This window comes from Streptopelia decaocto (genome assembly GCF_964273445.1).
Source record: "Streptopelia decaocto genome assembly, chromosome: 5".
Lineage (NCBI taxonomy): Eukaryota > Metazoa > Chordata > Aves > Columbiformes > Columbidae > Streptopelia > Streptopelia decaocto.
In genome coordinates, this window is record NC_138659.1 from 16,511,866 (window position 1) to 16,538,761 (window position 26,896).

A 26,896-nucleotide genomic window follows, 5' to 3' on the forward strand; every position below is an offset into this window, starting at 1 on the left:
GTCACATGCAATGGGCCCAGAGAGCTTCCCTTGCCCATGCATGCTGGGACAAGCCAATTTCTGCAAGGCAACCTCAGACTGGACTCTCAAAGCACTGATGTCCTCCTTCTGTAGGTCTTGGCCTTTCTCAGCAGAGGTGCAGCCTTGCTGCCATGTCAGAGGCACCAAATACAAGCCTTGTTGTGATGCACCAAAAGCCTTCTGGAAGGTTGGTGGCACCCATGGGAGTGGGGTTTGGTGGTAGGAGATGGGGTGTTGTAAGAGCCCACTCCTCCTTAGGCTGCAGCAGCCCTTGCTATCTCCCTCCCGGTGCCCCGGCAGTGACCACAGCTTGTTGCTTAACCAGGAAAAGGAACAACAGGGATGTTCCGACATGGTTTTGTTGCTATCATTTAAAACACAATTTAGTGTCTGGAAGAGTAGTCAATGCCATGTGACTGCCCGCTTCATGTGTATCTACTGACTGCCCCATGATGTGATTTGTAAATATTTGTTCTGGGTAATTTTTCTGCATCCTACCGAATTACTTTCTGGCCTGCAGAATGGTTGCAGAAGCAGCCTGGGGAGAGCCAGCCCTTTTGTCCTGTGGTGTCCCAAACGGCTCCAAAAGGAGGAAATACCGCGGTGCTGTCCCCCAGCCCAGGCACACTGAACTTTTCTGGCTGACTGATTTTTCACCCCAGAAGTGCTTTCCTCGCTCAGCTGTGTTCCTTGCATACATAGAAACACGAAAGCAGAGGCCTGTGCCCTACTGGGATCCAAGGGCTGTCCGAGATTCAGGTTTTTTTCTAACGTGGAAACTGAATTTTAACAAAAGCCCTGTTCTTTTTCCAGTAGCTGTATTTTGGCAGATGTCAAGGTTTTGGGCAGTCTTGCGTAGCTGTTTCAGGACCTGATTAACAACCAGGGTTGAGAGCACAGGCAGTGCCCAGCCCTGCTAAGGGGTATGATCATTTGTGTTGTCAACCACTTACTCCAGCAGAGTTTAATGACAGATATTTTTTGGCTGTTGTGACCTGTCTGACTGTCAGGAGGGTTCCTGGGTTGACACCCAGCTCAGATAACAGCAGGTGATGCTCCAGCTCTGTGCTGGAGTCAAGAAGTGAGTGTGGATGTCTTGCTGTGCCCAAGAGGCCAGTGGAACCCCACGTCTGACTGTACCTGGAGGTGTAGCTCTTAGGGGTTCACCATCCGGCCTTGGCCATGCACATGCAAAGCAGTCCTGGGGGGGATGGCTGGTCACCTGCTCTGCTGTACTTCATCAGCCCTTGCTGTGGGACCTGCTGTGAAGGTGTTATGTGCCAAAGACTAATGGTTTCTTGGGGTACTTTTTGGTGTCAGCCTGTCACTCCCCACAGGAGAGGAAATGGCAATGTGCAAGGTTTGCAGAGCAACCTGGAGCTGGCAACTGTTCAACAACACTGTAACTGCTGCAGAAGTAGATGTCTGGAGAGGAGCTGTGCATGGGCGAAGAAGGGATGGTGACACCCCCCCAGGTTAGCAGGTCAAGGAAAGGTAAAGCGGTCATCTGCACTTTACCTTTAGGGCTGATACCTGAGGAGATACCTGGCCGTGTCTTTCCGGGGAAGCAGGGAACACAGATGGAGGGGCCAGGCCAGGCAGCCCCTCGCCATTGCAGGGACCCCAGAGAGACTCTGTAGGAGAGGCAGGGGTGTGTGAGCAGCTGTGTGTGAAGGGATGGAGAGGTGTCAGGGAGACCAGGCAGTGTCCAGAGATAGGTACAAGCGTGAGCAGGAATGTTGCATGGTATGAGTGGGCTGCAGGTGTGCGTGAGGACAGGCGCTGTCTGTATACAGAGGCTGTGTGTGAACTGGGAGCTGGGGCTGTTCAGCCTGGAGAAAAGGAGGCTGAGGGGAGACCTTATTGCTGTCTACAGCTACCTGAAAGGAGGTTGTAGCGTGGAGTAGCAAGTGATAGGACGAGGAAATGGCTTCAAGTTGTGCCAGGGGAGGTTGGATGTTAGGGAAAAGATTCCTCCCAGAAAGGGTTGTCAGGCATTGGAACAGGCTGCCTGGGGAAGTGGTGGTCACCAACCCTGAAGGCGTTTAAAAGGTGTTCAGATGAGGTTCTTAGGGACATAGTTTAGTGCTAGAGCTGGGTATGGTTGGACTCGATGATCCTGAGGGTTTCTTCCAACCGAAACGATTCAATGATTCTATTCTATGAATATGGGCGGTGTGTGTGTGAGAGCTGCTGTACAGGCAGATGTGTGTGAAACAAGGGCTGTGAATACACGTGCTGTGTGTGAGTACAGGTGTGTCTGCGTGCGGGGCTGTGTGTATTGGTGGGTGTATGTAAGCAGGACTAGTGCACAGGCAGGTGTGTGTTAGAAAAGTGCTGTGAGTATAGGCAGAGGAGTGCATGTGCACGGCTGTGTGTATGAGGAAGGCTGTGCCCAAGTCCAGGCAGATGTGTGTGTGAGGACAGTGGTGTACACAGGCAAATGTGTGTGAGCAGAGTGGTGTGCCCAGGCAGATGTGTGTGTGAGGACAGCGGTGTGCCCGGGAAGACGAGTAAAGCGCAGGTGCTGCCCCAGCCCGTGTGCCGGGCAGATGTGTGTGTCTGCGGAGCGCTGCCCACGCCAGGACCGGCGGGTGTGGGAGCGCTGAGCCCGTGTGGCGCCGGCCGAGCCGTGCGGGGACAGGCGCTGTCTGCGAGCAGCGCCGCTGCTGCCGCCGGGCCCGCTCCCTCCCGCCGGGCACAGGCCGCCGGGCACAGGCCGCCGAGCGCCGCCCCCACGCTGCGGGCTGGGCGGCGGGGCCGGCTCCTTCCCCTCCCTCCCGCCGCCGCCGGGCCCCTCTCCGCCCGGGCCCGCCACCGCCCCCGGCCCGCTGCCGCCCCGCCCTCCGCCTCGCTCGCTCCCTCCCTCCCAGTCGGCCGGGCGGCAGCCGGCGCGGCCCCTTTAATTCCCCCGCTCCCCTCCCCCGCCCGGCCGCTCTAGCCTCCATTTTCCAGCGGATCCGGCACCTGGAGGCGGCGGCGGGAGCGGCCCGCACCCGGCCCCGTCCCGGGCATGGCCGCCAACATGTACCGGGTCGGAGGTAAGGGCCCCCGGGGCCCCGGCCCCGCCGCGCCGCCCTCCCCTCGCTCCCTCCCGCGTGCGAGCGGCGCCTCGGGGCCCCGGCGGGCCGGGGCGGCGGGGCAGGCCCGGGGCGGGGCGGCGGCCCAGCGGGACGGCGGGGCCGGGGTTCAGGCCGCGCCTGAGGCGGGTTGAGGGCCGAGGGGCAGCCCGGGAGGGAGGGAGGCTGGAGGGGTGCGGGGTCCGGGGGGCTCTGGAGGGGTGGCCGGAGCGGGGCGGGGGCCTGGGGAGCTGTGGGGCGACGGGCGGCTGGGCGTGGGGTTAAACGGGGTGAAGGGCTGTGGCGGGAGCTCTTGTGAGGGCTGTGGGGCCGGGCCGGGCGGGGGTGCAGCCCGGCTTGGGTACGAGGGGGAGAAGAGGCTTATGGGGGTATGTGGGGCTGGAGGGTGCGGGTGACGGGGCAGATCCGGGCAGGGGGTGGTGGGTGAGCGGGGCCGGGGCACGGCAAAGCCCAGGGGCCGCGGGGAAGCAGCACCGGGATGGGCCCCGGCGTGGGGCCTGGGGGGAGTGAATGGCGGGTGGCTGCTCAGATGGGGGTCATGCGAGGTTGTAGGGGTGGGAAACAGGGAGGAGTTGCTGAGATAAGGAGCACAAAGATGGGCAGAGGCTGCTGGTAGTCTGGGGGGGGGGGGGGGAAAGCTCATCTGAGGCACATCCCGCAGATCTTGGCCTCCCCTTCCACTCTTGCTGTTTTGTTGTGTGCTTTCCCATTAGTCTTCTGTTGAGGGTTGCACTCTTGTCTGATTGTCCTTTGTTTTGACTCACGTGAAGAGAAAGGAGAGGCAACAGGGTTTGGGATTGTGTTTTATGGAGTATAAACCAAGGGTGATCTGGCATGAATTTGTGCTCGGCCATTTTCCTTAATAAAAGCTGTTCTGCGGAGCTTCCTTCTCTCTAAGACTGTAGGATGTGTGGAAAAATGTTTTTGTGGTGTCTTCTCCTTCTCAGAATACCTCATTGCTTGTGGAGTTCTGTAAAACTGGAGTAAAGTAAACAAGGGAAAAAATACAGCAAAGGTGGCCAAGCCATCCTGTCTGGCTGCTCTCCATCAACAACTACTTTTTGTTCTTTCCAGTTTTCTGGCCTACCCTTACTTTGTGCCATGAAAAATATCACTTCTTTTGTCACATTGATGTTTCTTTTCTGGTTGCACTTTGTTTTTAGAGGAATGAGGTGTGCTTCTTGGCTGTCCCAGCTTCGTTTCTTGGGTTGCTACAAACTGATGGTGCATGTGTAGCGTTGCATCTGTTTGGAGATGCTGAGAGTAGAAAGATGGAGTTTAAGATGAGTTGTGGATATTTACAACTCTGTTCCCTGTGTGACTTGTGAAGGGAATTGTTTCTTGGAAATTGTTTGGCATTTAATGTTGTAGACGCCAGTCTTGCGTGGAATGTAATCTCTAGTATTTTGTATGACAAAATCTGTATCGTGCACCCCCACAGGTGGTGGGAAGGGACCTGTGGAGATCTCTAGGAGACCTGCGGCTAGAAGCTGTCCCGCTAGAGCAGGGTGCTCAGGACTGTGTCCAGTCATGTTCTGAGTGTCTCCCAAGGATGGCGATGCCACCCTTACTTTGGGCCCTGTTCAGTGTTTGACCATGCTGATGGCAAATATTTATTTCTTTGTGTTCCTGCTTGATTTCCTCATGTTCCAGCTGGTGTCCCTTGTCTTATCCTTGGGCATCTTAGAGAAGAGCCTGGCCCTGTCTGTTTGGCATGTCCCATTCAGTAGTTGTAGACAGCAGTAACATGTTCCTGGGCTGACCTGACCTGATCTCTCTGCCTTTCTTTGCATGTCTGATGCTCCAGCACTTGACCAGCTCAGTGGCCTGTGCTGGGCTTGCTCCTGTATGTCACCACCCCTCTGGCTCTCACAAGTCCTTAGCAGAGGAGCAGGCTCTGCTAGCACAGCGATGCTGGCTGCCCTTGCTGCAAGGGTGCGCTGCTGACTCTGGGGCAATTTGTTGTTTTACCAGCTGCTTTCTGACAGAGATGGTTTTCCAACTGCCTGTACCACTGCGTGGAGTTATCCAGCCCCAGGTGTGGGGCTTTGCTCTAGCTGTAGTTGGATTCCCTGAGGTTCTTGTCAACCCATTTTCTAGCTTGTTGAAGCCCCTCTGCAAAGCAGCCTTGCCCTCCAGCATGGCATGCTTTTACCAAATCCCCAAACTTTTAGAGAGTGTACTCTGGTCCCTATCCAGATCATTAAAAAACTTCTTAAGCAGGGCTGGCCCTAATGTTGGTCCTTGAGAGATGCCATTAGTATCCAGCAGCCAGCTGAAGATTGTTGCTGCTGGTCACTGTCCTTTGAGCCTGATGTTCCAACCAGGTTCCTCCCTCTTTATTGTCCGGGTAACCAGGCCACACCTCAGCACTTCGAAGCATATGGTGGGAGGCTAGAATGGCCTTTGACATGAAGTCAAGGTGTACAACAGCCCTTCTTTCCCCTCAGCCACAGAGCCAGTCCTTTCATCCCAGAGGGGAGTCAGGTTAGTCAAGTGTGATTTGCCTTTGGTATATCCATTTTGGCGGGTCTCAGTCGTGTCCTTGTCCTCCCTGTGCTTGGAAATGGTGTCCAGGATTTGCTCTGTAACCTTTCTGGGCAGAGGATGAGGCAGTTGGCTGATAGCCAAGGTTACAGTGCTCCATTATGGTACATATGGATGAAGTCTTGATTTGACGTATTACCAAGATCAACATATGGATGGGTGCAGCTGTTTCTGTATGAGCGCTCTGTTCAGTCTGAGCCAGAGGAGTTTGTCTCATTGAATCGTTTCTGATCTCTGGTGCTGGTAGCTCCCATTAATGGTTTTGTGCACTGAAGCTGAGTGTGAACTCCAGGGCAGGATTAAATCCTGAATGGGATTTGTGCATAGTTGTTTAGTACACTTCCCACTAGAAGACAAACATTTCAGCAGATAATCTGTTATTATTCTTGTGGTTACTAAATTGTGTTGTATGAGCTCCAGACCTAACAGCTACCAAAAGCAGCTTGTTCGCTACTGATCAATAACGCTTCTAGAAGTATATGTTGACACAGAAAGGATGGTAGATTGCATTTTGCTGATAAAGGCTGATTTTAAACATGTGGTTGACAGCTCTTCCAGAGGACACCAAGTATCTTCTTCTCTTTTCACGCTGACATACAATAGAGGAGCTGTGCAGCCTGCGCTGTGGGGGCCAAAAGTGGCCCAGTGTTGTGTGGCAGAATGAGCTTACTGAGGGGGCTAGGAGCTGCACGTGATGGTTGTAAGACTCAGTAAGATGATGACTTAGAGAAACCAACTGGTTCTCCTAGTTCCTGCCAAGTTTCTACTGGTACATTTCTGGTGGAGGGTGGTTGGTTGCCAACGCAAATGGAACTCTCATAAGCTAGCACGGTTCACAGGGGATGTGAAACTTTTTAGGTGCGTGGAGAAGATGCTAGAGTATCAAATTCCAAAATGAAATATGGGATCTTGCTTGTTGTCCAGACAGAAATCCTGCAATCGCCTGCTTCCAGTGTAGCAGAAGTGAGGATTTTCTTAACAGCTGCCATAGACGCATGAAAGAAATGGCAGCATGAGAGTGGGCTGCTTTTGCTTGAAAGGCGGCGTGGTGGGCTGGCCTCCCGCTTCATGGAGCCGACTGGTAGTCTGCACGATTGCAGACCGTATGGGAATGTTGGACAAACACCAGATCTGAGAAGCTTGGGACCTCTGAGCTGGAATTTGGGGCCTCTGATGAAAAAATGCATGTGGGAGAGAGATGTTCATTGTTCTAGCTGGTGCCAGGCTCCACTTTCAGGAGAGTGCTGTGTCAGCTGCCAGGAAGAGAACAGGTCATCTCGGTATCGAGAGACTTTCCAAAAGCTATTCTGTCTCCACCTTCTCCATGAGAGTTCAACCGTAGTACAAGTATTTCTTTAGTGGCGGTAATTGAGCCCCACTGCAGGTTTATGCCCCCGTGGCATTCTCTTGATGCAGTGAAACAATGATTTTTGCATTTCCATCTGGCACTGATTTGAGGAACTTAAATTTTTCTACCTTCTCTCACTCATTTTCTACCTCCTCACTCATTGTTTTTTTCCTGGATTATTTTTAATCTACATCAGCTACCCGATCTGGTTCACTGTGGGCCTGTGTGAACAGCTGAATGGGATCAGTAGGAGGGCTGGGAACAAGGGGATGGGGAAAGAAAAGAGAGGAAGGATGGGGAAAGAACTACCCAAGCCAACACTTTTACTGAGACAAATGTCAGTTTATGCTTTAGACGAAAAGCCTTTTATACGTTCTCAACTTTTAAGACTTACCCTCTTGTTTGGAAGCATACTCAGCTACAAAATTATCACTGCTTTTGAGTTTGTGGTACATTTAAGGTGTGCTTAAATCGCATTGGGAGATACAATCATGGGTCAGTCAGGGACATATGTTCTAGCTGCATCTAACACATTAAAAGTAAGTGGAATTGTGAGCCCACAGTGCCTGGCACAGACACCCAAGATTCTCAGTGGCTTTATGCCAGTGTGCTGGATACTGAAGATCCACAATTTACTTGGTGGTGTTTACTTGGTGGTGCTCTCTAGATCAGAGCTGGTATTGGTGTGCCTGTCTGTGCTGCAGTCATACTTCTCATTTCAGCATAGCCATCCCCAAAGTTTTTAAGAATGGCAGCATGACATCATCTCTGTTATTAAAGGGTGTTATTAATGCATGCCTGGGGACTGTGGTTTGACCTGCGCCCCATCCCGTTACATACCCCACTTTGGCATCCCAACTCTCCTGGCATTGTACAGCTCCTGACATCTGCACTGTTGCCTGTGAGCCGCGACCAGATGGGTGCCTGGGTCCTCTTGACATCACAGTGATGTCAATAATCATCCTTTGTGCTTCTCCTGGTACAGAACCAAGGTACAGAGCTGTGAAGGAAGCTTGCACAGAAACATGTTGAGTCTGCATCTGGAGCATGTAATTCAGATAATTTAGCTACAGACAACATTTTTCTGTCCCCTTCTTTTGTTATCAGTGTGTATGTATTTTGGGTTGCAGGAGGAGTTACTGTAGTTTGTTTGGGTTGTTTGCTTGTTGGTTTGTTTTTCCTTTTAGCTGAGGTGGAGCACTTGAACGTAACTTGAGCTGGGAGTGTGTTTAGTGGAGAGAAGTATTAAATAACCAGTAAAGATAACAAATATAAGAGTTTATTCTTGCAACTTACTAATAAGTTTCTGCAGTCATTGGACCTAATAAATGTAGGACAGCTTCTAGCTTATCACCTTTCAGCAACAGCCAGGCGGTGGGTTTCTTCCTCTTTTCGTTGTTCCTAGTTATGCAAGAGTTTATCTTCTTGTGTTTTACAGTCTTCCTTTCCTTCTTCTCTTCCCTGTATCAGGCTTCTTCAGCAGTCATTAGCCTTTAACTGAGAAACATTGTGAGGTGGGGAGTGTGTTTTGGGCCAGCTCGGGTGTGTTTGGGGGCTGGACATGGAACAATTGTGCTGATGCACCCTCGGTGGGTTTGTAATAGCTCTAAAGCCATCTGCAGCTCACAAAATGGAGCAGAAGTGCTAAGCTTGCCTCGGCCAAAGGGGGAAATTTGGCTTTCCCCCCCGTCCTTGTCCCTGGCAGAGTGGTGCTCACCTGCTGCCTCTTTGGCCAGGTCAGTGCAATGGTGGATCACAGCACTTGATAAGAAATTGTGGAAAAGGGACTTCTACACTCTTTAAACATTTCCCTCTGTTTAACTAGTGAGGTTTGGGGTGAACGTAACATATTTTCCTTTCACTTGCATCTAGTTGTTGTTTTTCAAGCAACTTTTGTAGTTTAAACATCCGAACTTTAAATAAATAAAGAGTACTTAATCTCTCCACAATAGGACAAGATGAGAATATGGTGGTTGCTCTTATTGTTTTTACTTCGGTTTATAAACTCCTGAGCAGTTTGTGGTCACTTGAAAGTGGGGTTATGAACTGTCGGAGGTCACACACAGAATCACAGAATGTTAGGAACTGGAAAGGACCTCGAACCTCCTTGTAGTTCTGCACATCTTCTGGCAACAAGTAATCTGTTAAGTCAGTGTTATTTCTGCCACTAAGTAACGAGTTTTTACACTGTCTCTTATTGCTTTGCAAGATGATTGGTTTTTAAATCCCCAAACAGGTAACTGACCAAGCGCTTTGGCTGCTTGCTTTGCCTGAGTTTCCCCTGAGGTTTAGATGACTGGAACTGTTGGGAAGGCTGCTCTTGTAAGATATTACAGCTCTAGGTCTTTAGTATCTCAGAGCTCACTGCCGCAGATCTAATATACAAAGAGGCCCTGCTTCAAAGTGTTTTTTAAAGTCTGGTATGATTCCTTCTCTCCTCTTTACTTGTAAAACCAAATTTGGTCTGTTGGGCTGTCTGTTGTTAACAAGAACTAATGAGTTTCTGCTGTAATTATTTAATGCGTAAGAAAGTATTTCAGTAGGGAAAGATGTCAAGGAATTTTTCACATTAAAAAAGACACAACCTTGTCTTAAAAGGAACTTTGTTATGCACAGTTCAAAGGGGGTTGAACCCTTGTGTTTAGATGAATAATTTAATTTATTCGCCATTGCAGATGGCAAGTTTCTCATGTTGTCCAGGAGGATATGTGATACAGTTGTTTCTGGAGGTTAATATGTTGTGAAGTTCTCAGAGTTGGTGCTCGATGTTCAAACATAACATAATTTATGCTTTAAGTATTTCTGACAATCTTTATCTTTTCATGCATTTCACCAATTTACTTTAAATATACAGTAAAGCCTAAGATGAATTTAAGGAAGAAAGTTTTCTTTTTGGAAGTTTGGGAGAATGCCACGTCTTCTCCCTCCTGCTGCTCTTGCATTTCTTTTGGGGAGATTCTTAGTGGACTGAACATGATTTGATGCCTCAAGACACATTGAAACCACTGTTTGCAAAGAATTCAGACTGTAAAGAGAATGGCCTGTGTACTTCTTCTGATTTACTCATTTACTTCACAAAAAAACCCTTGATATTTCAGCTTGGCCTCCATGATAAATGTTTGTGTTTACTTATAAGCTCTCTGGTGGTTGGATGACCGAGGCCTGACTAAACAGAAGAAACCCCTCAAGCAAAGCTTCTGATCCATATCTCGGGTGATCTGTTTACTGCCAGTGAGGGGACTTGTTCCCTGGTATATCTCCCTTGCCTGTAGGATGTGAGCATGAGAAACATGAAGACTTCTTCAACTTCTTATCCCCTTAAGCTGTAAGGGAAAGCTTAAGTCTGGAAGAATGAGGTTTTCTTCATGTTCTTGTGCGGAATTAAACATCTGTTTGTTTGTGGTGTATCACTCCTAACTAAAGCTCAGTTTCTGCTTGCTGAAGGAAGTGAGGATGCAGATGGAATCACCTCCAGGGGACAAACCCATGAAGTACCCAGGAAGCTTTCAGGCTGTGGAGCCCAGTCTAGAAGGAAGCATGTACAGGTTCTCCTTTCCAGCTCTCTGACGGGATCCTCTTTAGGAAGGAAGCGTGTTCCTGAGATAATTTTCACTTGACATTGATCAATGAAGTAAAGCAAAGAAGTTAGTTGGTAGCTTTAAAATGAGTTTGTAAGGGAAAGAAAAAAAATTAGGCTACTCTAGTCTTTTCCACGTGTGTTGCTCACAAGCTGCTTAATCTTTCTGGCGCCTGGGATTTCACAGCTCTGGGTCTGTGCGTTTCCAGATCACCAATTGTGATCTGTGTCAGATGTGGCCCATGGTAATGTTTCTGTTAAACTGCACGATATGCTCCGCTTAATTTGTGGGCTCTGTGCTTTTATGCAAGATGTAGGAGGACAGACGATACTTGACTGAGCACAAAGTTAGTGTGGTGTGAGCAGATGATTCCCGATTTAGCACAGAGCTTGTCCTTACAGAGTTAAATTGTCAACATCTGAGCAAATTTGAATCAACCAAGTGCGACTGTTTCTGTGGATGTTTCCGTTGGTAGCGGTTGTCGATTTAAGCAGCGCCTGCTCGCAGACACTTGTCACTGCCCTCAGTTTGGTTCCTTGGCTGGGCATTGAAGCAGATCAGGGAATTGGTTTGGTTGGGAGATGGTTTTTAACCCGGGTGAGTTCCTAATCAGGTTTACCATGTGCGTGCCTGCCTCCTCCCACCCAAGGAGAAGCTGTAACAACTTGAGGGGGTGGTATGAGGGGGCGGGGGATGAATCAGCTCACTGGCACTCTTGTTTGAAGAAACATCTGCAGAACTATGGCAGGAGTTTATACTTCATCCGTGTTTTACATTGTGAAGCCATGATGTTTTTGATCTGGCACTGAAACCCCTACTCCTGGACTTAATATACTGTCATACCATGGCCTAAGCAGTTAAATCATGTTGACTAACCGAAGTCAAACATCGCTCTTAAACACACAAACCAACCCAAACAAAAACCCACAACTTTGTTGTTGTTTTGTTTCTTTCTTGAGGGTGATACCAACTGTGGTGTCTGAGTACTTCAGAGGTTTTTATTTTGCAGCTCTTGAGATACTTGAACACGAAGCTAATTTCTTGTCATCTTCTGTGTTGACTACGTATCTTTTGGAAAATTATGTTTTTCTTATCTGTCCTTAGCAATGAGAATTGCAATGGAATAGGGTGTTCTCTTGGCTGCTAGAGCACAAGATTTAGGGTGCAGTTTGAGGATACTCCAGTGCCTCCCTCCATGATTTAAGGTATTCTCACTAGTTTCTCCATCTGCTTAAGTGTTTTGCTGGCTCTACTGTAAATTAGGTCATCCTCGTCTTCCCCTACAACCCACTTTTGGGAAAGGTTTTTCTTATTTTGAAGCCTGGACTATTTCCATGAGCTGGTTCATGGTATTGCCTCACAAAGAAAAGAGTTGTACTGGCGCAGCTGAAATGACGTAGGATCACAGCTTTGCTACTGCAGAAAATATTTGTATAGCTACATCCCTGGGATCTGAAGTGGCAGAAGAAGTAATACAGAGCTGACTTTGTGTCCAGAGGACTTCAAATCATGCTTAGATATGCCATGTAAAGCAAAGAATAAAAATGTGCCTCTCCAGAAATATTCAGTGTCTGCTTGTCCTGCAGGAAGCTGGAGGGAGTTGACTTAGTGAGCCTAAAAGGGTCAGTGCCACATGCAAACGTGCCTCAGTTATAGCTGGGATATTGGGAGTGGATTAATTGAAATAGGTTTCCTTGTACTGCCATATAATTGATTTCTAGCAGCAGAATTGCTTCTGTATCCTCAGGGTAGTACTTTGGAAGCTTAGTTTTATTTCCAGGATTTTCACAAATTCGCTTTTCAAGTCTTGTTTGTACACAGTCTCCTTGCCTTACCTTTAAGGTGATATCCCTTGTAGCAGTTACCTCCCCATGGCATAGCTCTTATCTAAGAAGGGTGACCCATGAAGTACAGCTGACACCCATAACCTCTTTCTCACAAGTACCAGCAGATTGCTGTCCTTTGTTTTTTTCCATGGGTTTTCTGCAACTGAAAACAGCAAACAGTGCTGTAAGGAACAGAAATAAGGACCTTGACTTTGTCTACAATTTATGTTCTTTCTTCTGGGAGGTGGTTCTTCCCCTTCTTTTTCTCCCACTCCTTTGTAATTTTGCACTTTTACAGGGAAAGGTAGTATATGTATGAACTGTGCCTCATCCAGAGCTCAGATCTTGGGTCTCTGGATTGTTGCTGTGGAATCTCCAGTGATTTGCTTTAAAACCAAGTCTATTAATTGTTTCTGAAATGGGAACCATTTCATTTTGCTTCATATCGCATATCTTACCTTTCTCACTTTCACTTGTAGTTTTAGTATCTATGTTTTTAAGATGGGGAACAATGATCAGAACTTAATTATCTTTGAGACTTCTGTCCCTCTGTGAAATGTTTTAAATCGAAGGGTTCAGGAGTTAATAGGGAAGAACTAATGCATAGATAATGGAGTTGCATAAATCTTGTTTCACTAAGAATTAGGCAAAAAAAATATATGAGGTAGCTGAACAGGAATTTTTCTTCCTCACTTTGACATGATAGAAAACAAAGAACAGAAGGCCTTTGGGAAGTTCCAAGTCCCTTAATGTTTCAGAGTTTAAACTGGATCAAGCAACTGTCAGTTTGTCCAAGCAAGTTGCATATCATTAACTTAGATTTTTTTTTTTTTCTTCCTCCAAAAAGGTTGAGAATATGTCTTAGCTTGAGTAGAGTTCTGTGCGGTAGATATTTGAGTTTTTGTTTGTAACCATTACAGGTCCTTCAGAGGTGTTCTGTTTATGTGTTTGAGGGGGTGTTTTGTAGTATCTCTTCCTACATGAGAAGAGGTTGCACTGATAAGTTTGTATCAGCTTTCTCTTATAGGTCTGTGCATAATCTGTAGTCCTATTATACAGGCCTTGCCATGAATTGCTTCTAATTTAGGTTTACAGTTTGGAGAATATTGAACCTGAATTTTTGGAGGCAAGTCAGAAAAACTGATATGTAGGTTTCATCTCAAAACAGACAAGTTATTTTGGCTATCCCTTTCTAGGTACAAATTCTGCACATTTGGAAGAAAATGTAATGTGAACATTTTGTTTACCATGTGAAAGTTTAGATAATCCTTGTTTCTTATGCATTTTACAGTTTGGGATTTTGTAAGGTGGGGAGGTGTTCCTGTACTGCTTTACGTTCATGGCTTTGATCACATTCTTCAGGGCAACCCATCTTCAGAAATAAGAGTTTAGCCACTAGAAAAAGAGATGAATTAACAAACTCCAGAAAGTCAAGTAATTTTTATTACAAGCGTACTGACTCTGAATTTAAGTGTGACAGTGTGATATTGAAGCATGATAAAATAAGCTTCTATCCATTTCCAAGCAGGTGTCTGTTTCATGGAGACTTGACAAAAAGTACACGGTTTTCTCACTTGCGTATTTATGAATTCGCCACATTTTTATTTTTCCATCTCACTGCTGGGGGGCTGGAACGGCATCTTGTTCTGTGTTTTATCATTGAAAATAAGAGTAGAAGCTGGTATGAATCTGAGCACATGGACTTCTGCCATGCGTTTTGAATACGTGAGGCTGAACTTCCTTTAGTACAAAGCAATCTTGAGCAGTGCTTCTACATGCATATGTGTGTAGATGCACGCTTGGAATTTGATTGTCATTATAGAGACTTTAGTTTATTGAATGGAACTGAATTGTCCTTTCCTGGCACGTAAATGAACTTCACTTTACAGCTCCAGGGTTCTTTCAGGCAATGTTGTTTTTCTTGGAGAAGGAGTGGAAAGGGGAAGTTGAGCTGAATGTACTGTATATCCTGGTATACACACATATGTAAATTCATTCTTTTAGATGTTTTACAGTGTGTTATATGAGCTGATAGAATCTGGAGGGGCTATATGCTTGCTCACCACTAAAGTGCTTGGCACATGGGTGTTACAACGATGTATTTGCTTTTCATTATCTAGGATGATGTCTTCCCAGTACATCCCCATAGGCTCAGGGTTGTACAGACACCCTGGTACACTGCACAACCTCCAGGAGGGTAAAGGCAACTTCCCATTGGTCTCGTAGGAGAAACAAACATGTGGCATAATTACAAAGCAGCACTGTAAATCAAGATTTTCTATACATATAATTTCAGCACTTAATTAACTAGACATAACTGTTACTTTGGAGGGAGTGTGCTAATGTAACACTCTGTGCAGGCATGTAACACTCTCAGCATCTCCTGAACCTGGGAAGCCATGGGAACCAGCAGAGGAGTCCTGCTGGAACTGCCAGCCTCAAGTAGGAAACCGTAAAGGGAAGGGTAGGGCTGCAACAGTTCCTTTAACAGTGTTTTCTGGCTGCAGTCTGAGAAGCTGCAAGCACATCAGGAGAATTTGGCTGTGCATCGCTTTGCTTCTGCATGGAGCCATCCCACCCTCGTTGAACAGAGTTTGCGATGTCTGTAGACCTGATGGTGACCTAAAACATTTGACCGACTGCCAGAGCCTATTGGGTCCTGTGACCGGTAGCCCTGGAGGGTGGCAGCCTTCCTTGCTGAAGGAAGCCTTGTCTGGTTTTACCCGACTTGGGACTGTTTCCGCCGCGTGTTTAGAGACAGGGCAGTCACTGTTCTGGGTGGACGTGCATGCACCGAGTTGAGCTGTCGTTGCTAATTTATATCTAGGAAGTTTACTGCAGGCTTTGGGCTTAAGGAAGTGGTGCAGTAGTGTGTTAATCTTGATCCGTTGGTGAAAACCAGGCTTTCTGCTTTAGCAGTGAAAACTTGTTCCTTATGTAATTTTTCCCTGTTTTGTTGTGGCTAAGCCTTTTTATTGAGACCAGGCAGCTAATCCTGGGGGCATGTTGTGTTAGCAGTGGATACTTCTCACATGCATGGTCCCTTTTGAGACATGTATCTTGGTTAAAGACTTCAGTCAAGGGTTATTTGTTTTGATCTCTATCCTCATAAGCCTTTTGACTTGGTCACTTTGCTCAGAAGAGCAAACTTAGTTTGATTTAACTGGGGTACCTCAACCTATCCTTACTAAATTTAGTGATGGTTTGCAGTTAACTGTGTGGAGTGGAGATTTCTGCAGGATGTGGTGCTTGCTCTTGCCAGTTCCCTCACTTATTAGTTATAGGTGTTTGAGACGCTTGTGTGCTTGGGTTGTTGCTACATTCCCACTCCTTTTTAAAGGAGCTGAGCAGTAATAGTAGTGTTGCCCATAGTGCAGCAAGTGTGTGGTAGCCATGAATTGAGCTAGTACTGACAGTGTACCTTTAAAACCTTTGTTGGTCTGTAAAAGATACAAATTGTAAATACCTGGTTCAAGTATACTTCTAGGTGTATTGGACCTCATAATCCTGTTACCAACAGAAACAACTGTTTTAGTTGTTCATTTCTGGTAATGAAAATATTGTGCTGGTAAGGCTTTCTCTGTTGAAACTCTTATCTGTTCTGTAAGTAAACATTTCATCAGGTGACAGCTCCTGTGAGTGCTGTTTTTTGAGCAGCCAGAAGGCAATAGGACCTGGGCTCCTCCACACTGAGATTGCTTGAGTTGTAGGCTGAAAGCAGTGTTGGCCTCTCCAGCCTCCTCTTTCACAAGAACGTAAATCAGGAGGGATTATATTATCCAAAATGTAAAATGATTGACAGTTTCAAGACCAAGCTTCTGAATAGTTAAAAAAACTGGAGCTTACTGAAAGAAACTGGCCAAAAATTGAGTTGCAAATTCAGAGTTGAGGAGGCATATAATTCCTGAAAGATAAGTCATAAAGCAAGCAGGCCATCATAAGTTTATGCATCTCTTGATGCTCATCTTTAATTCAGGGCAGCAACTTTGTAGATTGGGCATGGGGAAAATTTGCAAGTGTGAATTTAATTTTTTATCACATATGTGGAAATGCATGTTGTACCCAGCAGTGGCAGTGAGCGTGCAAAGAGGAAGGTCTGCAGCCTCCCTCCTGTCCCGAGCACATCTGCAGGCTCATGTGGGATGCAGGGTGTGGGAATTTCTGGAGGTAAAGCAGGGAGCATTCAGCAGGGTCAGTCCTCAGAAAGTGCTTGTGGCTTGAAAGGCAAATGGAAGTTGGGAAGGATAAAAATACTTTTGGGCATTTTTGCAACTTGATCACCTAAAAGCTCATAAGGTTATTAGGTAGCTCAGACATGTCTAATCTTATAAATATATGACCTCTAGACACTGTGTGTGCTTTCTTTTGCAGTATCTCATTCTGATTGTCTTTTCTGTGGACCTATGTAGACTTAGTAAACAGCTGACATGAAGAGGGAGAAACAATTGTTCAATAATGTCTCAAAAGCATACGACAGCAAAAAGAAAGTCTGTTATGTTTATTGCTGATTGAGAACAATTCTTTCACTGCCTTTGTGGAAAATTTCCATGTTCTGTGGTCTGTAGGCTGTCATTTTAGCTGCTGTACTGTTGCAGGTATGTTTGTCTCTGTGTGTTCTAGCAGTTCAGTACCTCTGTAATATGGCATTGCTTTCTAATAAGTTGTGTATATTCTCAACTTCTGAAAAAAAAAGTTATAGGATAGAAAGGCTTTTTGGGTAGATTTACATATGCAGGTATTCCTGCTCTAAAGCATTATAGGCAAGAGGAAGAAATAAATATTGAGTTTGTGTCAGAAGGGGTGATATGTGTGATGGTCCTTATGCTTTGTGGTGTTGCCACACCACATTGGCCTCATCACAGAGAATTTTGCAATGTGCATGAGTGATGCTGTTAATTAAGATTGTGCTTTGGATGCATGGCTGATTAATCCAGGGATTGTGAGTTTAAGCTGCAAGCTGTTGTCAAGTTGTGGGATTGAGTCTCCAACGTTTGTTCAGGCGGTTGGGTGTTGAGGGGTGAGCTTGGTGTGTTTGTGGTGGTTGCTGTTGGCAAGATGTGCTGTGCTTGTGGGGTGCAGAGCAGATAGCCTGCTCTTGCATCGTGTAAGTAGCAAAGCTGATAGATTAATGAGGATGGACAGTCTGTTTTGTTTGAAGGGTCCAACTTATTTGCTTGCTCTCAGGCTCTGCTTTTCTCTTCCTAGACCTTATTTTTTGTTTTAGTGTACTTTTTCCTTCCTGTTCTGCGGTAGGAGCTGAGATGTGTATCTTCCTGTTGTTGAGAGGTTTGTTAATTTTGTTTCTTTCCCATCCTCTCTTTCGGCCCAGCGCACAGAGACTCTGGCAGCTGTGCTCACACAGTGTCCCATTGACAGCTGGGTTCTTGGGAGCCTGGAGAGGGTTTCTGTGTGTGTACAGTTGTAGCTACTGTCCTGAAAGCAAACTGGGAATAGTATTCATTGGGTAGGCAGGATGAGAAGGATGCGGTCCATGGCATGGGAGGAAGCTGGAGATGAAGGGGAAGTGCTGCTGAAGGGCGAGGAAGTGTTTTGGAGTGTAGGGGTCAGTGGAGCATGGGGCTGTACCTCCTTTACACCCAGTGTGTAGGAAACCAGCTGTCACTGTTTTTACTGCTTATGGAACAGTGTAAGAGGAGTGCTCACACCTGCTAAAGCATCAGTTTGGAGAGCAGTTGGCTGAACTGAAAATTTACCTTGTACGTGTGGAACAGTAACTCAAGCATTTCTCTGTGCAGGATAGCATTTTAATTTTAGTTAAAGTATTTAAAATCTTTATGAAAAATGCAAATAACTCCCCTCTGATCTTCTCACATTCTGTTTTATGTGATTTGCAGTGTGTGCTTTGCATTACTTGCAGAGAGGAATAAACCCTTTTCTAGGTAATTTGAGTAATGGGAAATAGGCCTCCATTAGTTGCATAGCTACTGGTGAGATGCTTAGCATAGTTGTGGGATTAGTCTAAAACATGGATGAGATGTACTGGGCAGTGCACTGGTGGCACGATGAAGGCATCAAGCACTGGTCTGAGCCTGCACCTCTACGCTGTGTGTTCCAGCTCCTGGAGCATCCCATGGGACGGCCTGGCTTCTGCCTTCCTGGCAGCAGCCCACGTTGGCTGCTTTGTGCGAGGGTTGTTTGCAGTTACTGATCGCAGAGTGTGGGGTTTGCAGATGATCCTGCTGCTGAATAAAACAACATTTTTGGGGTTTTATTATTCAAAACTGTTGGATACTGTTGTGAGCTGTTCTTTGGTAAACCATTCATCTGTGATAAACTTTCTTTAAAGCCATGCCACATTTTACAATCAATAAACTGTAGTTACATGAAAAATTGAGTTAATGTCCACTTGGGGTAGAAAACGTGTCTGCGAGAATAAGTGTACATATGTGCACGCAAAAAAGTTGTTATAAAAATTATGAGAATTACAAAGATTTGTAATGGTCACCTGAAACTGGAATTAAAGACAAGGTCATAATTTCAAGACAGACATTAATTTTTCCTTTAGTTTTAATTTTCAATTTTCAGTCACAGTGCTCACAAATGTAAGATTTTTGCCTGAGGTGAGAGGTGACCAGTTTAGCTCCTCATGCATGCTGGTGAGCTTGGAGGCACCTCGAAGCTTCCACGTCCTCCACTGCAGGTCCCTCATAGGGCATCGGTGTTCTACTGGGAGAGAAAAGATTTCACTCTACTGATCTGTAAATTGCTTAATGCCTTTGTTCTTTTTGGTCAGCAGTTGTTATTGCTGAAGCTGCCCAATATGTGCTTGGTTTTGTGGCTTCTGGTAGAGTTGGTTATTGTGATGTTGAACCTGTTGTTTCCCATTTGGTGTGCTGCACAGTGGTGCTTGGGAGTGGAAATTTAGAATCTAGTTAATTGGGTGTCTTGACCATTTGGTTTTCTACAAGCCATTTTCGTTTTCTACAAAGTAGGTGTCCAGTCTGAATTCCTTGAATGAGATAATTCTTCAGTCTAAAGCCTGCAGGGAAGCGACATTTAGGAGGAACCGGCTCTTGCAGTCAGGAAGAAAGTTTTGGAGTTACTCAGATGTGTGTTAGTGTGTGTGAAGACAGCTGATGATCAGTCTGAGAGGTCTGGAGCACAGAATGCACAAAAATCTAAAAAACTTGGTGTAGTATTTCTATGCTTTATTAGTTCTAGTGACACTATGTATGGTTAGGTACCCCAAGATGCACACTGTTTCAATGTTGGCATTGCCACTGCATCAATCATCACTTCAACCAAGACCATGTTGAGACTTGATTGTCAAGGTGTCTTTGCAACTTATGGCATATGACACTTTTTTTTTTTTTTTAATGGAAAGACAAGACCTTGGGAAACTCCCGCTCTTGGGTGGTAACCCCTGGGATTCTTGGCTGGTGACGCGACCGCTGTTCGAAGGCAGCTCATCCCTGTGGAAGGGACACAAGCGCACTTGAGTTGTCTGCAGTCAGTGAGGGCTGCCGGTCCTGGGGTTTTGGAAGGGCTGCTGTAGGAGGGGAATGCTCTGCTCTCTCCATGGCCACCCTGGAGATAAGGGGACAATCCTTAGCCCTCACATTGCAGCTTTTCAGGAGCAGAGGCCCTTCGGGGTGACTTCCTCTGGTCTGGGGAGGAGGTGACTCTCTACCTACTGTCCTTTTAACAAACATTTCAGGGAGATTGAGGCTAACAGCTTCAGTTGTTGTCTTTATTTATCCGAAGTGAGCACTGCTAATCACCCATTCAGTGGTGGAGCCTCATGCTGATGTGTTCATTGCAGATTGCCCTGGGGGCTATGGGTGTTTTGCTCCAAACACAAATGGGCTGGGAAATCTGGAAGGAAATCTTCTTAAATCTAGTGGATGATCTTGGAAGGAATCGTTGTTAGATCTGCATGCAAGGTCAGCAGCCAGGGGTGGGTGGGAGGTGAATTCCCGCCTCTTCTTGCCTCACTTAAGGCTTAGGATTTGGCTTCAGGAGTGTTGGGAGATAAAGGCCAAGTCCATTCAGGACTCCTGAGCTTCTGTTTCCTTATCTGTAAAAAGGACTGTTTAAGCTTGAAGCTCAGTAATACAAAATTATGTATATGGCAGTCTTTGGTGCTTCTCTTTCTTTTTTTTCTTTTTTTTGAAGGCACTGCTTTGGGTAAAAGAACTAATTTTCTTCCTGTAACTTAGGATGTTTATCCTGCTTGGAAATATGAACGTTACTGACATGCTTGGCTTACTATAAGGAGTTTTCTTGAGTGTATTCTAGGATAATATAGGTGTAAAAGACCTGGAAGTAGAGGAAAATGTAAGAGAGAAAGAAACAATGGAACTTTCTGTATTCTAAGAAAATGGGCATTACCTTGAAGCTGAGCTGCAGGGGGAGAGGAATGATTGCATATTGCCAGTGAGAAATGGCTGGATTTTGATGGGAAAGAAGAGGAAGCAAGTAAAGAAAACAATGTGATCAAAGTGGAAATAATCTGATCAGAGAGAGAAGGAAAGGAAGATCATATGCTTTGCTTTCCAGGTTGACAGCAGAGCTCCATGATTTTTTTTATTTTCCCTGAAAGTGAGTCTTCAGGTTGTACTAGTATATGTTGCTTATACTGACATGGATTTTGTATTTCCTTACTTAAAATCATGGATTTAGTAGGAACATTTGAAATACTGCTTGTGCCAAGAAGTTACTTTGGTATGGTGTAACATATAGTATGGTCTGGTATATTAGTATGGTCTAACAGGTATACATTTGAGGTTTTGATTTGGTTTTTTTAGTTCATATTTTAAAGAGTCTTTTTTTTCTTTTTGTCAGATTATGTCTACTTCGAAAATTCTTCAAGTAACCCGTATTTGATACGAAGAATAGAAGAGCTTAATAAGGTAAACAATTTTTTCCATCAAGTCTTGGAAGTTGATTGAATTTACGATCTGTTTGATTTGATTAAAATCAAAACAATTCTTTAGTAGTTCTCTGGTAATTAGAAGCTTAAAAATGCTTTTGTTCTGATAATTTTCTGGAATGCTTTGAGACTTGCCAGATTGTCATTTCATACCAAAGGAGAACAGAGTGTCAACCATAGGTCATTCCCAAGGTGATTACGCCCACCTGTAGGGCAGATTTTTGCAGTTCTGTGCCAGGATCATTGAATACGAAGAAAATACAACAGCTTACTTAGAGGATGGAGAGCTTTTTAATTTGGTCTTTGTTGGGGGAGACTCTTGCTCAACAGGAAGGTTTAGAGCAGTTACCCGCTTCCTCGGACTTGGTCTTTGCTGAGTGTCCTTTGGGGCATCTGTCAGATTCCCCTTTCATTGGATCTAGAAGGGAAGCATGATAGCTTGGATGTGGGAGGCCAGCTGAAGTCTTCCTCCATGCTGGAATTTTACCTAGTTGAGGAGGGAAGACTGTTCTGAAGCCTTTAGCTGTGTCCTAAATGTGCCACTTTCTTGGGTTTAATACCCCTGTGTCCATTGCAGCCCATATAAAAGGATTGTGACATGGCCAGTTTGGATTTGAATTTAAGTTAACTAACTAAAACCAGTTCTTTAGCCAACAATGATGGAAAAACACATATTTCTGAAACAGTTACTTGGAAGAGAAAATTTATCGATCTAATGACAAATAAAGAATCTGAAGACTAGGACATCCTTGTGACCCCTTCTTTGTAGTGGAGTTTTTTTCAGAAATACTCTCTTGCTTCCTTAATAGAAGAGAGACAGAGTTCTTGAAATGTTCCCTATGGATCCACAGCCCTGAGGTATCGACAGCTGTACTGCATCAGCTACAGGGTGCAGACTTGTTGATAACTTCCTGGGAAAGTGGGTTTTGAAAGTGTTTTTTTCCACCCTCTTCTTGTCTCTTTTCATTCTTCACTGATCCACCACACCCCCTTTGAAAAAATAGCTTTCAGCCTGAATCTTTCATCTTAGTGCAACTCTTGCTGGAGCTGTAATTTCTCTGACCTACTCTTTGAAATTGATCTTTGAGGTTGAAATTAATCATATATCTTACCTTGCCTTTTGTTCACTGAGTGTAAATGAAGCCTGAGCAATTAAATGAAATAGATAATTCTATGTTGTAGCTGTCTGCGTTTTAACAAGGCGGCTTCTGCATTTGTATTGTAGTTAGTTCCTCAACACTTAAAAGTCCTGAATTATTTAATAGAAAAGTATAGAAATTCTGCAGGCTCTGTACCAAAAACTGGTAGGCTGCAAGAGGAAGTATTTGCATGTGTATATATTGTCTGATTTGCTTTGTGTTAGAAAAACTAATAAAAGATGAAACTTTTCCTCCATTCACATCTTAGCAATAAGCATGTATATCAATTTTTATTTTGTTTCCTTGTGGACAAATTGCTGGTCCACTACCTTTTCTGGACACATAAAGAGGGGAATTTTATCTTAGTCTTCTGGTTTCTTAAACTGGATGCCATCATTATGGTTTCCAAGGACTCTTCAGTAGTAGGGTAAAACTCTTTCAAGTTACATTTTCATTACTTGTTGATTATTTTTGAGACAGTAGATTGTCTTGGACTGTTACAAACCAGTAGGTGTATTTCCGGTGAAGTTTGTATAAAGCCAGTTTCTCAATTAGGCAGATACCATTTCAAGAGATTAATCTCCTACCTAATTTTGAGGGTTTTAAGAAAAAAAATCCCAAACCTTTCAGAAATTCAGACTTTTTTTGGTATGTTGTCACTGGTGTGGAGTTCATTGCCTGGTGCAACTTCCTTGGTTCTCCTTTCAGAATGATTTTTTTAGTCTTTGTTTAGCTCACCACTGCTGTGAGGAGAGAAAACCCTGTGTGATTTCTTTGGTGAAAGTAATAATGGCTGGGTTCTTTTCTTGCTTTTCTACTGTTCTACAGAGTTTGCAGAACAGCCTAAACCTGAATTCTGTTGTTTATTTCAGTTATTTTTATAAGGATTTTAAAGATACTTTTGAATTCTACTAAATGTAGGCATCACCTGAAAAGTAGCACGGTGGCTTTTTAGTATGTTTTAACTGCAAGGATATGTTTTTTTCTCACCCCTTGAAACATCTATAACTGCTAAAGATGGTTATTGTGCAGAAGCAATTAGGATGGAAGGGCTGAACTCTGTTTCCCTACCCTGGAATGGATCACACTGGAGTTCATGTGTTAGATAAGATGTGCAGCTGGAGGGTGCGAAAAAGTGATGCCATGTAGCTCTTGTGCAAAACTGCAAATTTTTATGTAGTTTCTTGTTTGGCGTATAGAGTTCAGTTCTTGATTTGTGCTCAATTTTTTTCTTTTTTCCTATTTCAGACTGCCAATGGAAATGTGGAAGCAAAGGTGGTTTGTTTCTACAGGAGAAGAGACATATCGAGTACACTTATTGTATTGGCAGACAAACATGCAAGTAAGCTTGTTTGTGTCCAAATTGCTTCTACGCAAAGTTGCCAAACTTGGGGCAGAACTTTGATGCTTGTAACTGCAACAGCAATATTATTATTTTTAAATGTCCTATTCATGTACGCATCTTCAGGAAATTGCCTTACTTGTTTAGCTGAATTATCTTTCTCTCTCTCTCACCCCTTAAACCTTTTAAAACCTCATTTGGTGTATGGTTTGGTTATCATGGTAAGGAGAGGACAGTAGTTTTCAGTTAGGGCTAAATAAAGGCATCTTATTTGCTTCAAAAAAGGGAATTTCTTAATTTTTGTCCTGAGAGAAAGTATTCTCCCTGTCTCATATTACTTCTTATGAATTATTTGGTTTGGTTAGAAGATTAAAAAACCCTCAAACTGCCTTTATGAGTAAGTCAGATAGTCTGATAATAGGAAACAGACTTGAAACATGGCCAACTTGAAACTTGGCTAGCAGGAATTGTCTTTATATTTCAATGTTAGTAACATTTTTTGTAGTGACATAGATTTTGTCTGAACATGCTTAGTAAATACATCTTAAAAGCACTGAATTTTAGGACATCCTATCATTGTTTTGAATACTTCCAAGTCCGTTTGTTAGGAAAAAAAAATAGCATCTAGGCTGAGAGGAGACTTGAAAACCATAACTTTTCTTTTTTTGAGTACTGTACCTTCTGATTTTTAAAAAGTAAACATGAAGCTAAACTATCATAAAGTAGTGTGAACAACCCCTTAAATTTTATTTTGTCTTCCTTTGCATGTATGTGTAGAATAATTCATTTCTTTATTTTTGTTATTTTATAGAATGTTGTGTTAACTGAAGTTGGCATGTGCTTCTCTGCCACTGAGGTTAGAGGCATGTGATGTACCTGGCTGAGTAGAGATGGAAGCCTCCTTCTGAAAAACAAGATTCAGTGTTACAGTTATCTTTCAATTGTAGAAATAGTTTTCAAATTCTAAAAAGTGTATACAAAACCCAGTTAGATGTCAGTGGATGAGATGTTTGCCTATATAAATCTGTAAGGCAAAATACTGCCAAAAAAAATTAGATAGTTTCAAGAAAAAAAAAACACACAAACAAGCTGAGAAGCTGCTGTGGGTCTGTGCATTCCAAACTCAGAAGGGGGTGAGTGTGGTGCATTCGCTGGTTCTCACAGTAGAATCCACCTCTGGGGGAGAAATAGTGCAACATATGACACATCGTTGCCACTTTGTCTGCCGTGATTCCAGCCTCTTTGACTCCATTCTAGTTACTGGTGAAATTTGCTTAAAATTTATCAAGAAGCATGGACAGCCATATCAATCTGTGTAAGTCAAGGCTTCCCTGTAGGCCCATATACATAAATGAAAAAGAAGCATCAGATCTAGGCCTGTCAAAATTATGATTTAGCTGCCAGGCATCATTGTCTTTTAATGTACTTCTTGGTGTATGTATGAATATACTGTGATGTGTATGTCGTACGGATATACATAGTTGCACTCTATGGGGATTGATTAAATCAGATATTCAGTTTTAACAATGAATGTAATGTCTTGCTGTGTTCTCAGGGCTGTACTGCCCTTGGGGAAAACATGCAGCAAAACCAGCCCCTTGTTATTGATAAATTTGAGTATTTTCTGTCGTAGATTCAAGTCCAAGTAAGTCCCTCCATTGCAACCATACCTCGGAAAAGAAGTTGTGTGGCATTGAGATTTGGCTGTGTTGCAGAATTGTGGTAGCAGGCAATGCTTTTCGATATCTCTTCAGTGCAGCAGTACTCATTTTATCTGAGAATACAGAAGCTTAATAGAAGCTTCACTGTAAACAACGTGACTATTGATTCCTTCATCTGTGTCTTACTTTACTAGATTTAGTAAAGGAAGCAGGTAGGAATGATTCAAAGAAACGCATGTCTGAGGCTGAAAATGAAAAATATTTGAACCCATTTAAATGCTCTTTGAACCTGCAAAGGCTGATTTCTTTTTGTGATAAGAAATTTAAGATTTCTTTCTACTGCAAACAAATAATTCATTGTTCATATGAATATGTGTTTGAAAAACAGGAAAATCCTTCTGTAGCACAATGCTATTAATAGAGCCACCAGAGACAACTGAGGCTGTCCCTTAGTGTAAATTTCATTAGTAACTAACATTTTTTCCAGTATGTTTCTTTCTGGTGCAGAATAAAATTGCTACTAAATGACTTCCATTTATTTAGATAGATGTGCTGTTGTGTGGCTTCTGTGCTCCTTAAGGAAGGAGAAGAGAGTGAATTTAAGCTTTTGGACAGCTGCTAGTTCTTTATTCTGAAAAAAATAATATCTGCATGATACAATGAAATTAAATTTTGTGGATGTTAAGATTCTAGTACAGATACTCAACACTGTCACTGACTTTGAGTTCATTTCCATAAAGTCTCCTGTTGCCTCATTCTGATGCATTTGCAGTAGATGTACGTATCTGCATCGCTGATCTTTTAACTGCCTTTGTTCAGCTGATTAATGGAGCTTTCTGACTGCAGACATTTCTGGATTCACACAGTCTTCTCTTTAAGATGCCTTTATTTTAGACCTACCGTTGAGATCAGTGCAGTGAGAGAACCAAATAATGGGAAGATAGAGCCAGAACAGGAACAGAAAAGTATATGTATATTTTTAATTTTTTTTCTTTTCCAATAAAGGAAGGAAAAAATATGATTGTGAAATGAATGTTGCAAAGTTTAAAAAAGAAATTTAAAAGCGGTTACACCTTTGACTTGTATAATTCATCATATATCTGAAACAAACTAGTCTGAGACGTTGTCTTTTCTCATAACTCTTTGTAAAGAGAAATGAGTTGGAAACAACTTATTCTGTAGTTGGTGACTGTATATTAGTACCTGATGTATGCAACCTGATTCTTGGATTCGATCTGTGATGTTACTGTTTTTATCATATGATATAAAGCCTGTCTAGGCTGTCCTATAAATCTTTCAGCCTTATAATGGCTTCCATACATTGGTAGCACTTTTTATTCATAAGCCTCTTTAATCACCTCACAAATTATTCTGGGGAATTTCACCACCTGTTTCTGAAATGAACCTGCGTTGCCAATGGGAGACTATTTAGTGTTCTTGCCCAGAGACTTTGTAGTGGTT

General features: G+C 44.1%; 1 protein-coding gene across 3 annotated transcripts in view; it reads left to right on the plus strand.

Moving 5' to 3' along the window:
• The first annotated feature begins 2,819 nt into the window (after positions 1-2,819).
• Positions 2,820-26,896, plus strand: part of MTA1 (metastasis associated 1) — an 82,638-nt gene continuing 58,561 nt past the window's right edge. For all 3 annotated transcript variants that reach the window (XM_082054092.1, XM_082054093.1, XM_082054094.1), the window contains exons 1-3: positions 2,820-3,062; positions 21,206-21,273; positions 23,681-23,774. In XM_082054092.1, coding sequence (XP_081910218.1) covers positions 3,035-3,062; positions 21,206-21,273; positions 23,681-23,774 — 190 coding nt within the window. In that variant the 5' untranslated portion in view covers positions 2,820-3,034. The remainder of the gene's footprint in view (positions 3,063-21,205; positions 21,274-23,680; positions 23,775-26,896) is intronic.